Source organism: Schistocerca serialis, chromosome 10, assembly GCF_023864345.2.
Source record: "Schistocerca serialis cubense isolate TAMUIC-IGC-003099 chromosome 10, iqSchSeri2.2, whole genome shotgun sequence".
NCBI classification, from domain to species: Eukaryota; Metazoa; Arthropoda; class Insecta; order Orthoptera; family Acrididae; genus Schistocerca; species Schistocerca serialis.
In genome coordinates, this window is record NC_064647.1 from 192,001,985 (window position 1) to 192,015,538 (window position 13,554).

The 13,554-nt window shown below is 41.8% G+C and overlaps 1 protein-coding gene across 2 annotated transcripts in view; it reads right to left on the reverse strand.

The window, feature by feature from the left end:
* The window catches only part of LOC126424546 (uncharacterized), a 176,078-nt gene that overhangs the window by 84,555 nt on the left and 77,969 nt on the right, over positions 1-13,554 (reverse strand). For both annotated transcript variants that reach the window (XM_050087290.1, XM_050087289.1), the window contains exons 11-12: positions 12,233-12,342; positions 1,049-1,195 (exon numbers count right to left, since the gene is read on the reverse strand). In XM_050087290.1, coding sequence (XP_049943247.1) covers positions 1,049-1,195; positions 12,233-12,342 — 257 coding nt within the window. The remainder of the gene's footprint in view (positions 1-1,048; positions 1,196-12,232; positions 12,343-13,554) is intronic.

Below are 13,554 nucleotides of genomic sequence, written 5' to 3' on the forward strand. Positions count from 1 at the left end.
ACAATGTGGCGATATATGGCATTTGTGGGCTATGACAGCAGACGATCGACACAAATGCCTCTGCTAACAGCACAACATCACCTGCAGCGCCTCTCCTGGGCTTGTGACCATATCAGTTGGACCCTAGACGAGTTGAAAACCGTGTTCAGGTAAGATGAGTCCCAATTTCAGTTGGTAAGAGCTGATGCTTGGGTGGTGGTGGTGGTGGTTAGTGTTTAACGTCCCGTCGACAACGAGGTCATTAGAGACGGAGCTCATGCTCGGGTTAGGGAAGGATTGGGAAGGAAATCGGCCGTGCCCTTTCAAAGGAACCATCCTGGCATTTGCCTGAAGCGATTTAGGGAAATCACGGAAAACCTAAATCAGGATGGCTGGAGATGGGATTGAACCGTCGTCCTTCCGAATGCGAGCTGATGCTTGGGTTTTAGTGTTGCAAAGACCCCACAAAGCCATGGAACCAAATTGCTAACAAGGCACTGTGCAAGCTGGTGGTGATGCCATAATGGTGTGGGTTGTTCAACTATTCAGAGACCATTTGCAGTCATTCATGCATTCATGTTCCAAAACAACTATGTCATGTCGCCAGGCCAAAACTATTTCAATTGGTCTGAAGAAAATGCTAGAGCATTTGAGCGAATGATTTGGCCACCAAGACTGCCCGACATGAATCCCATCGAGCATATATGGGACATAATCCAGGGGTCAGTTCATGCAAAACGTCCTGCACCAGCAATGCTTTCGCAACTGTGGTCGGCAACAGAGGCAGAAGGGCTCAACATTTCTACAGGGGATTTCAAATGACTGGCTAAGTCCAAGCCATGCAGAATTGCTGCACTACACTGGGCAAAAGGAGGTCCAAAGCTTCCCAACTTGACTGTTGGTGATGTGATTGTAAATAGGAAATGTAGAGGAATGACCACAACTAAACTTGGGACCAAGAAGACCTCACATATTGAGGGGTAGGGACCGTCGAGCACTGTGGAGGGCACCTGTAGAAATATCGCACAAAATCAGAGGACAGAGAGAAGAACGACTCTCGAGTTCATACCTGAGGTTGGGGAAGCTGGCGAGTATCTCCTGGAAGCTGGGCCACATGTCGGCCAGGTCGTCGTAGACGGCACTGTTGTCCACGTCCAGCACCGGCACCACCGTGATGAAGCGGTCCTGGCAGTACCGGTCCAGTGACACCATGTTGCTGTGAACAAAAAATTTCCCTTCTAATCATCAGCACTTAAGCTGTATTTGAAACTATTAAACTCTGTGACAGATTTCAGGTCTGTGACCACAGCAACTGGGAGCCACAGGTCTCATGTTTTAAACAACAGATGAGAGTGCTATAACTCCAGCATGTAGATTCACTAATAAAGAGGACAGAACGTACATGGTGACTGACAAGAACAGGAAATTTTGGAATGGTGATTGATGGACGAATACATTGCTTTACACATATTTATTTACATCTATGTATAGTACAGAGTACGACATTATTGAATGTCAACAAACATTTTACTTCTTGAATATAATATTCAAAAGGTGAGCTCCCATTAGCGCACACATTCCCACAACCTAATAGAAACTTGACTCATTTCAATATGAATCCTGGAGATTTCCTCTCACATTCTTGCTTTAAGTTCTTTGGTGGAGCAGGTTGAGTACAGCAAACCATGATATTAATGTGGCCCCATAAGGAAAAAATCACATGCTGTGATGTCACTTTATCTCGGGTGCCATGTAATGTGACAGTGCCTTGAAATGACATGGTTACCTAACACTTCTTGCACAGTTCCCAGCAATACCACGCTTTATGTGAGATTGCTATGTCATGTTGAAACCAACTATTGGCAGGAAAATGGGGCAGTTTAAGCACAACAAATATTTCCACGATGGCAACATACCAAACAGATGTTACAGTGCTTGCACATCCACCATCAGCTTCAAAAAAGTGGAACCTATAACGTCACTCTGTGACATTGCATACCATACAGTAATTTCACTGCTGTGCAATGAACACTCACGTACCTGAGGTGGATTTTGCTTGGACTAATATTCAAAAATTCTGTCTACTGACACAGCTATTGAAGTAGAAGTGAGCTTCGTCCAATATCCACAAGTTGTTAAAAAAATTATTGTCACCGTGGATGTTTGCTAACATGAGTTCGGTATATTGTCTATGCATTAGCAGATCATTAGGATGAAGTTGCTGAATGGTCTGCAGCTTGTATGGCAGAAACTTCAAATCCACCTTCTCTCGAACGATGGACCTGTAGAGGCTCCAAGTGACTTCAAACAGAGTGCTGTGGGCTTTTTATGAAAGCAGTTCACACAGCCTCGATACTGTCTCCTGTGTGAGCAGCTCGGGGTCTCTCTGCAGATTGTTTCTTCAATGCAGAGAGGGAACATGACCATTCTGTCCGATGTCGAAATTCTCAATGTGTGGCATCCGCACTTCCATTCTTATAATATGCTTTTACCACAAAGTGCTGAAATAAGCTCTAATCTTTAATAAGATAAAATGGTTGCTGGGCCTAGAAGATGAAGTCAGCTCTCTGCAGCAAATACCAAACACAAATTCAAATCTAATGAGAAATGTCAATATCATTACATTATATCCTTTTGTGCTGTGGAGCAATATGGAGAAAATGATGACTCTTAAATCAGTACAGTTTTCCAGCTGCCTAACACAACAGAAGGCATTTTGTACACCGTGAAGCATATTTGTGGCCTCAGAGTCTCAACCGTTTACAGCATCCTGTGGGAATGTGGCACCAACCCAGTAAGACAATGTAACTGAAATGTCTCCTAGCACAGTACCGAGCGCTGGCAGTTTGTCAAGTATGGGAATCTATTAAAGTTTACTGTTGTCAAATACAGCACGAAAGTACAAAATCGCAACTGAAGAGATGCAGATTCCAGTCCACACTTTAAGCTACTGGGACTCATTTATCAAAGAGGCTGTGAAAGTTAGAATGTGTGTCAACAACTATAAGATAGATATGAGAGCCACACAGACCAATGAATGGAAGTGGGCAATAGACACAAAGAATTCATACGAGTATGTCCTGTATGTCCACAGCTCGTGGTCTCACGGTAGCGTTCTTGCTTCCTGAGCATGGGGTCCCGGGTTGGATTCCCGGCAGAGTCAAGGATTTTCACCTGCCTCGAGATAACTGGGTGTTATTGTGTCATCTTCATGATCACCATTCATCCTCATTACGGTTGAAGGAAGGCAATGGCAAACCCCTTCCATTAGGACCTTGCCTAGTACAGCAGTGCGGGTCTCCTGCATCGTTTTCCTATGCTTTGTCAAGGAGTATGGGACTTCACCACCATGTCCTGTATAACACTAGGGCTATTAAAACTAAATAAATGCTCACAGCTCAGTGGCACCTTTGCAGTTGGGAAAGGTGACACCAAGTGTCACATTGTGTCAGTCAGCTCTGTTTTGTTCCTCAGTGTGTAAGCAAAAAGTGACTGAAATAGATTGTGTTACTGTAGCTCCTGTCAATCATGAGGTATGTCATGCCATTCTCTTCCTGAAAGTGGACTATTGTGTGCATGGGGATGGGCTTATGAGTAATGGTGTCACAAGGTAGTGGAGCAGACAATTTGAGGCTGGTCATACATGAAAGAGGTCAAGGAAGATGTTCACATGTGGCTGATGACATTGTGCGTGAGATACATCAGTTTACATTTTTTTTAAGTTTTTGAAGATGTTCCTCAGATTCCAAGGACAACAATCTTTTAACTCTGCCACAAAAAGGTTAATTTATCATAAGTTTTGTGTACAGTCAGTACATAGGTATCTAACCGACGTCCACAAAACTGAAAGAGTTAGTTCAACTTTACATTCCCTAAGTACTATCTTGAAGAGCGGGATGAATTTCTGTAGAGAACTGTGACTGGCAATGAGATATGGGTACAGTATGTGATCTCTTAAACTGAGGAACAGTCCAAACAGTAGACGCACTCTCATTCTCCCAAAAAAATTCGAGGAGACACTGTCAAACCTCAAAGAGACAGTTGCAGTTTATAACAAGTTACACAGGAATTTTGACAACACATTTCACGAGAGTAAGATGTGAGAATGCTGAGAGATCACAGGTTGGTGGACTTTTACAAAGCTCCGAAGGTCAGTCTAAAACAAATAGTGCAGGGTGATTACCGGATGAATCGGTCTCCTTTAGGATAACTCACTAGGGATGGTGGTTATCACTGAAGCAACAGGTTTCCATTTACACGGATTTTGTCCATCTCCAGTTTAACTTGGCTGCTAAAACCACTCAAAATTAGCAGTTGCTGAAATAACAATTTTTTGTTGGGGTTATTTGCAATAATACATGTAGACATCGCACAAAGGTTGAAAAATTCTACAACTCCCAGTAACTTTTTGTACATTACATGTTTCGAGATACACAGACTCAATATATCTAATAAAATAGGTAAATAAAAGAAAACAGTCCATCCGCCATTGCTGCTTTTCTTGAAAAGCAGTGAGTGTTTGAAATTACAAAAAAATTCACCACTATTCTCTGCTGATTCTAATTTTTTGTATCACTCTTAGAAATCATGTTGTAATCCAGGATTGTACCACTTTTTGGGGATTACAAATGGTCTGTGCTAAAAGGTGAAAACTAAGCTTTGAGAAATCTATTTATCATGTTAAATTGTTCTTTTCGAAAGGGTGGAAGGCGATAAAGGCATATTACGTGGACACAGGCAGCAGAATATCTTTTTTCTATTTCTATTATAAACTCTGATTGAACTGCTAAGTTTTTAATACGAGGGGCATAGAAATAAGTAATGCAGCATATTTTTTTCCTGAAAGCAGGTTAGCTTTATTCAGGATTCCAATATGCCATATTATTACTGACTCTTTTGGCTACAAAACCCTATTTTCTAAAATAATCTCCTTTTTATGTGATGGCCTTATACCACCTAACTGGGAGAGCCTGTATATCCACTTGGTACCACTTTACTGAGTGATGTCAGGGTCGACAACTTGCTGCATCAAGAGCCACCCCATCATCCACATACCGCAGTCTTCACTTGACCAAACAGATTGAAGTTGGAAAGTGCAATATCCGAGCTGTAGGGTGGAGGAAGAAGAACAGTCCAATGAGGTTTTGTGAGCTGCTCCTAAGTGTGCATACTTGTGTGTTGTCAAGGAGAAGGAAATGTTCGTTTGCAATTTTGCTGCAACAACCACACTCAAGTTGTTTCTTTAATTCCGTGAGGGTAGCGCAACACACTTAAGAGTTGATCACAGAACCATGGGGGAGGACACCAAACAGAATAACTTCTTTGGAGTCCCAGAAGACTGTCACCCCGGCTTGACTGTCTGAGGATGCGGCTTTGAAGTTTCTCTGCGGTGGAACAGCGGTGTGGCACCACTCCATGGAATGCTGTTTTGTTTCTGGTTTGAAGTGGCAAACCAGTGTTTTGTCACCTGTGATAATAGTTCCCCCCCCTCCCAAATGTCACACACACACACACACACACACACACACACACACACACACACACACACACACACACCTTGTAATGTGTGAGAAATTCTGTACAGATGGTATTTCATCAATCTTTATCGTCTTCTGTTAGGCTGCAAGAAATCCAGTGGGCACACACCTTTGAGTACCCAAACTGCTGGATGGGAGTGTCACCACTACCAATAGAGACATAGTTGTGCAGTGAGTTGTTTCACTGTGATCTGTCGATTACCTCAGCGATGAGTGTGACATTCCAACACTGCAGTCACAGCTGTGTGTGGCTCGTAGACACGTGGGAAAGCAGACAGGTTTGCATGATCTTGTTGCAAGATGACAGACGCCTCACCCAATGACTCACTGTGCTTCTGTTCACTGCCAGCTCTCTGCAGACCTTCTGCAAGAGCTTATGAATATCTGTGATGCTCTGGTTTTTTGCCAAATGAAACTCGACAAAAGATCTCTGCTTGGAAAGCACCTCTGCTAGAAATGCTGTTTTGAAGGTTACTTATAGCGCTTCCATCTATTAAAACTTCTTGAAACTACAGGACTACAGGAGCTGAAGCAGGAATATTCCATGATGGCAACAACAAATTCCACGTTTTTTAACTCAAATTAGCTGAGAAAAAAAAGTGTGTTGCATTACTCATTGATCATCCTCTATATTATTATTGCCACAATTTCCTTTCTCTTTTATTACTGCATAGAAATGGTCGACAAATTATAGCCTTTTGTGTAAAATTTGTAGCATTCTTTATTTTTTTTTTTATTATTTCAAATGAAAAAGCCATTTTTGGTCAAATATATATTTTTACTTTTTTGACTGCAATCTGAAAACAAATAATCTTTTGTTGGCAAAACCAAAAATACTCCTCTAAAAGATCTGAATGAACACTTTAGACAGTGGACAAAATGCTATGTTTACCATGAACAGTAACGTCACAATAGTTGAAATTTCAATAATAAATTAATCCAATGGTGAATATTTATTTTTCAATATGTTCATAAATACTTGTGCCATAATGTTTTGATATGTAAGTTAATTCCTTTCATTAGAAACAATATCATTCAACGATGATAGAAATCAGTCAGAAGCCACAGAACATCCTATCAAATTCATTTTTTTTAAAAAAAACTTTATCTAAAACCAAAAATTTTAGCACCTATGGTATTGCAAACTGATACTTTAGTTTTTACACACGGTTATCAGTAAAACTGAAGAGTACTTGTTATAACGGAAACCAAACGAATGCTGAGAAATACCAGTTATTCAGAACTGGTATCAGTTCTAACTGATCAGTTTTTCACATCCATACAATGTGTTAACCTATATAGCAAGTCAAACAAAGGCAAAGCTGTGAACTTAAGGTTGGAAGATTTTTCAATATCCTTCCTATAGTCTGGACTCAGCTCTAAGTGACTTTCATCCTTTCCCCAAGATAAAGGCCCGAGTGGCTACTCAGCACTTCATGAGTGATGATGAGCTCAGTCATATTGGCAACAATTGGTCGAAGTACCACACGGCAACACACTTTCACAAAGGGATAAACAACCTAGTGTCACACTAGAACAAATGTTTGAACTCAGGTGGCAATTATGTGGAGAAGTAATATCAACATGTAAGTACTGATTGCAGATTATCTAATTTTTTCCTTTTTAATAGCGAATTAATAAATCAGAATAGCTCCGCACAACAGCTCGATTCTGCACAGTCTCCAGTTGCAGTGGCACTGCTCTACTACATCTGTGTGATTCCACAACTTTTTGAGGCGGTTGGTTTCCTGGAGAAGACAATAATGGTTATTGTAGAAATCTAGGAATTTCTAAAGAAGTGACACCAGAAGAGTTTCCTGAAGGTTGTTTCGAACACTACAATGTTTTACTACGCACAGTCCTTCTGAGGGTAGTATCCTGAAGTCTTGCTCCGATGAAAGAACTGACTTACCAGCTAGTTATAGGTGAACCTACAGCTTAATGTGGACTGCGAACTGTGGTACAACTTGGCATTTTTCACATTAAAAACAGTGCCAAAGATGAAATAAATGAAAAGGAACAATAACAACAACCACCAATTGAACTCAGACCTTTGATTCTGCAATTCAGCGTGTAACCACTGAGCTTATTGGTAGATAAAGAAACTGCCAATTGACCTACGTCTGCTTATTGCACCGATGGGTGCAAACCTGCAGTTGTCATATCATTTTATGCAGAACAACCGTGTCTGGTGGTTAAATAATCTTCCTCCTGTGAACACTGGCATGCACATAACTGAATACAAATTGTGTATTTTACTGCTACTTCAGCCTCAAGAGCATTTTTGTAAGATATGTTCAGCCATAACTGCTTGCTGTTGAGCTCCATATACTTACTGTCCACATCACATAGACCCAAATTCCTTTTCACATTCTGCTGCGAAGTCTCTATGAGAAACCCTTAAGTTTATTCACACTAATTACAAGTTGCCTTCAACAACTCTTACAGGAACAATTGTTACCTGCACTCGTTACTTCCACCACTGACAATTTTCTTTACCAAACACTACACATAAAAAAATTATTCCAAAGTCCAGCAATGTGGGAGAGTTACTAACAATATTTTTATTATTTAGTTCTCTTCAATTCGCATTTGTGCAAAATGAACTCTGTCAATTTGTATTGTCACTAGGTTGTGAACTGTCCACTGCACCTAAATTTGATTTGGTCTGTAAATTATGTGTGATTTAACATTTATATGACGGTGATTTGCGACTTTGACACGTCCTGAGCAAATAGTTTTACAGCAATCTAACATCAACTGCTTTATACAACTGGACCTGTGGATATGGCAGCCTGTTGTCGCCGAGGCTGCAGTGCCTCACGGCACAAGGCAGACATGCTGGCAGCATCACTTCCCATGATTAGCAGCTGCACCCTATCCCAAACAAAATCGTGCAGTAACACTTTTAGAATCCCAAAGGGCAGCTGTGATTCCTTAATATGCAAATACAATTATTGTGGTCAACATTCTCATGTGCTACTATGTTTTGCATGAATGTACACTCCTGGAAATTGAAATAAGAACACCGTGAATTCATTGTCCCAGGAAGGGGAAACTTTATTGACACATTCCTGGGGTCAGATACATCACATGATCACACTGACAGAACCACAGGCACATAGACACAGGCAACAGAGCATGCACAATGTCGGCACTGGTACAGTGTATATCCACCTTTCGCAGCAATGCAGGCTGCTATTCTCCCATGGAGACGATCGTAGAGATGCTGGATGTAGTCCTGTGGAACGGCTTGCCATGCCATTTCCACCTGGCGCCTCAGTTGGACCAGCATTCGTGCTGGACGTGCAGACCGCGTGAGACGACGCTTCATCCAGTCCCAAACATGCTCAATGGGGGACAGATCCGGAGATCTTGCTGGCCAGGGTAGTTGACTTACACCTTCTAGAGCACGTTGGGTGGCACGGGATACATGCGGACGTGCATTGTCCTGTTGGAACAGCAAGTTACCTTGCCGGTCTAGGAATGGTAGAACGATGGGTTCGATGACGGTTTGGATGTACCGTGCACTGTTCAGTGTCCCCTCGACAATCACCAGTGGTGTACGGCCAGTGTAGGAGATCGCTCCCCACACCATGATGCCGGGTGTTGGCCCTGTGTGCCTCGGTTGTATGCAGTCCTGATTGTGGCGCTCACCTGCACGGCGCCAAACACGCATACGACCATCATTGGCACCAAGGCAGAAGCGACTCTCATCGCTGAAGACGACACGTCTCCATTCGTCCCTCCATTCACGCCTGCCGCGACACCACTGGAGGCGGGCTGCACGATGTTGGGGCGTGAGCGGAAGACGGCCTAACGGTGTGCGGGACCGTAGCCCAGCTTCATGGAGACGGTTGCGAATGGTCCTCGCCGATACCCCAGGAGCAACAGTGTCCCTAATTTGCTGGGAAGTGGCTGTGCGGTCCCCTATGGCACTGCGTAGGATCCTACGGTCTTGGCGTGCATCCGTGCGTCGCTGCGGTCCGGTCCCAGGTCGACGGGCACGTGCACCTTCCGCCGACCACTGGCGACAACATCGATGTACTGTGGAGACCTGACGCCCCACGTGTTGAGCAATTCGGCGATACGTCCACCCGGCCTCCCGCATGCCCACTATACGCCCTCGCTCAAAGTCCGTCAACTGCACATACGGTTCACGTCCACGCTGTCGCGGCATGCTACCAGTGTTAAAGACTGCGATGGAGCTCCGTATGCCACGGCAAACTGGCTGACACTGACGGCGGCGGTGCACAAATGCTGCGCAGCTAGCGCCATTCGACGGCCAACACCGCGGTTCTTGGTGTGTCCGCTGTGCCGTGCGTGTGATCATTGCTTGTACAGCCCTCTCGCAGTGTCCGGAGCAAGTATGGTGGGTCTGACACACCGGTGTCAATGTGTTCTTTTTTCCATTTCCAGGAGTGTATTTAACAAGCAAACTTGCTGTAATGGATAATGTTGAAATGTCATTAATCTTACTAGATGTCACCCATTAGTAGCAGACGAAATAACCACAAAGCAAAGAGACATAGTGAGAGTACCTATCTCAGCACTTACAGAACATCCTGAATCCAACTGAAATATGGCTGACTGTTGTAGAACTGAAATTGCACAGACAATGTCACAATGGTAATGAAAAGTTTTAACAAATCTTTGTACCAACATGCAAAACATACACATGTGCATATTGCAAGTGTGCCTTCTAAGAACCAGAAGGTTGCTTTTCCCTGGTGATTATAAATACATTTCCAATATATTGTTGCGGTTTACTAGTAAAGCAAGTAAGAAACATTAACTTCTACTGGTTTATCTCAATTGATGCTCTATGCCAAAATTGCAATTTTATGTTCCTTACTGACAGAAAACTTCAAGCTTACTGGATTCAAGTATGTCTACTGATAAAACAACATGGAGCTGTCACAAGTCTGTGAAGCTGGTTCAGCATACACAGCAGCACTGTTTGTTTGTTTAGTTGTTTTCATATTTTCCCTAGTCTCTTCCTTTCTTTCACTTTAAATTTCATGTTAATAATTTTGTTTTTGTATTTCTCTCTTTCATATGCTTGTTTTAGGTCTTCTTCTATTTCACAAAACCAGTTGGTTTCTTTGATTGAGCTGTTGACCACATCAAAAAAACCCCTTTGTGAGTCCAGTGTTGTGCATTCTGTGTATGTGCCCAAAGAATGTTAATTGATATTTTCTAATTATGTCTGTGAGTCTGTCTGAATGTTTGTATATGTCTTTTGTTGGCCTCTTCATGTATATACCATCTCTACGCACTGCGCCAAAAAATTTTCGAAGGATTTTACATTCTATCTTTTCTGTCTCTGTGATGTCTGATGCTCCGATTATGGCCATTTCTGATGCATAAAACTTCTGTTAGTACATCTGTATTGTAGTGCTTTAGTTTCACCTGTCTTGAGATACTTCTTTTATTATAGTGCATCCATGAGAGTTTGTACACTTTCTGAAGTTTTTCTGTTCGTTCTGCATTGGCTGCCTTGTTTGATCCTCCCATTTCTTATTACTCTCCAATATACTTTAATTTTTCCACTCTGTTCACCAATCCGTATTTTGTGTGCACGACTTCGATATTGTTGTTCTTCCTTTCCATATACTGTGTTTTCTCGTATGATATCTGCAGCCCCGTTTTAGCAGAGATTTCATGTAAATATTCCACGGCTTCTTGTGCTTTTTCTCTGTTGTTGCTGAGCATTGCCAAGTCATCTGCAAATGCCAGGCATTTTATAATTGTCTTGTTTGCACGTGTTCTTCCTAACTGAATTTCTTTTACTTTTTCTTCCGACTGCTTGATAATTTTGTCCAGGACTATGTTAAATAGAAGTGGTGAGAGACCACCTCCTTGTCTGACCCCTGTATGTAGAGTTTATTTAACTATCATTAAACTATTATCTCACTTTTAGGGCTTCTCATATGCAGACAATTTCCAGAGAATTATTAACATCCCATTTCTCGTTAAGTACAGGTACAATGAGTTTCATATACATTTTGAGAGGTCTTTTGAGACTCACTGAAACACGCCTATTATTCTCAGTAATTTGCTATTACTGCCAATAAATACCTTCAAACAGAATATCACACTCAATCACAGTCACTCTGTCAGTCGGGAATGTACAATTTTCACAAAATTTTGTCTATAATGAGAACAAAGGTGGCTCTTCCTGTTGACATTGGGCACAAAATGAAACACACTCGTGCAGTTTTTGTCTGGGTTCCTTTAACCTGAACACCAGATAAATAAAATTCAAAATTTCTCCACAAAATGAGAGAAACATCTTTCACAAGCCGCAACATCGTCGCAAAAAAACACAGTGACCCGTATATGTAATAAGTTTCCTTTAATTTACGTCTATGATCACAATCTTTTCTGTTTAACAGATTACCTGTTTCGGTCTTTAATGACCATCATCAGATCTGTCTCATAAAAACAAAGTCCTAGTGTACGGCAGCCATAGTGGCATCATCAAATGTTAAATGCAGAATCAGCACCAGCATCATCAAATACATATAAATCACATCACGTGCACGAGTCATGTTGTCAGTAAAACTACTGTTTAAAACAAGCTGCCGTACAGTACCGAAACCGGTAGACATAAATTAAAGGAAGCCTGAGAGAAACATCACCTGATGGCTTGTGTGGGACAGAAAAGAGAGAGAGAGAGAGAGAGAGAGAGAGAGAGGTGAAACAGTCCATACCTCCTGCTGTAGCAGAGCTGCCACTCACTGCTGGGGACCAGCCGGGTGTATAAGTGTAGGTAGTTCACTTTCATGGAAGACCACAGGTTAACCATGAGGAACAGCGAGTTCTGGAACAGACAAACATCTTCGTGACACAAAGAACGACAACTTCACACACATTACCTACCCTGTAGATATTGTACCACCACCTGAGTAAAGATATTCACAAATAAAAGTATGGTAAAACTCATTTTTACACCTTTCAGTAGACTAACCTAAAAAAACGTAAAATGCAGGAAAGTGTAATTACAAGAAAGCATAGGAAACAACAAGCGAAAATTAAATTTTGCCCGCTTAAAAATCTGAACAATTAATTGTTTTGTTTCTTTCTAACAGCAATTAGTTCTACTTGTCTCTCCACACTACACAAAACGTCAGTCACAAAGGCAGTTGCCAAATGCTGACACGTGCAAACACGCACACGGATTTCCCCTTCATTCCGATTGTGTCCGACGGTGTAAACAAAACATGGAAACGAAAGTCTTTCATGTTTGTGTTCTACTGTGAGACTTATTATTAATAATCATTACAAAATTACAATAAAAAAAGGAAACATAATATCGGTCAAAACACTAAAATTGGCAGTCTTCATAGACAGAGAACAATGGGCACAAAATCTACAGCTTGTTGTTCACAAGGTGGTCACTCAGCTCAGGGATGCCCAGGGTGAGAAAAAGGGTGGAAACTGTCTTTATGTTGTGGACCATTTCGAGGGGAGAGGTTTACGTCTGACATCAAATCGTACCAACCTAAGACTACATGTCTAGTACGCACCAGCATATTTCACATTGAAGTAATATCTATTTGTGATGATGTTTGGTTTGTGGAGCACGCAACTGCATGGTCATCAGCACCCGTACAAAGTCCCAATTTTTACACAGTCCAATTTACCCAATCCAATCTGGCCACTGTCATGAATGATGATGATGATGATTATGAAATGATGAGGACAACACAAACACCCAGTCCCCGGGCAGAGAAAATGCGGACGACGACGATCTGTGAAAGCCCATTATAGAGACAGCTGTCTTCAAAAGTGGTGTTTATTTGTGTAAATGACTGTAAAAATAAATTAAAGCTGCTGTAATACAAAATAGTGACCAGAAAGAAGGTTGCTACTACAGTCACTATCATCAAATCATGATTATCATTAAGGCAGTGACTCGGCATATTTTTCTACCCTTCTAAATACTGCACCCTATAATACAGGCACCAGTGACCTAACACGCCGACAACAAAAATCTTGCTTACTGTGCTAACGCTTCGTTACACAATCAATA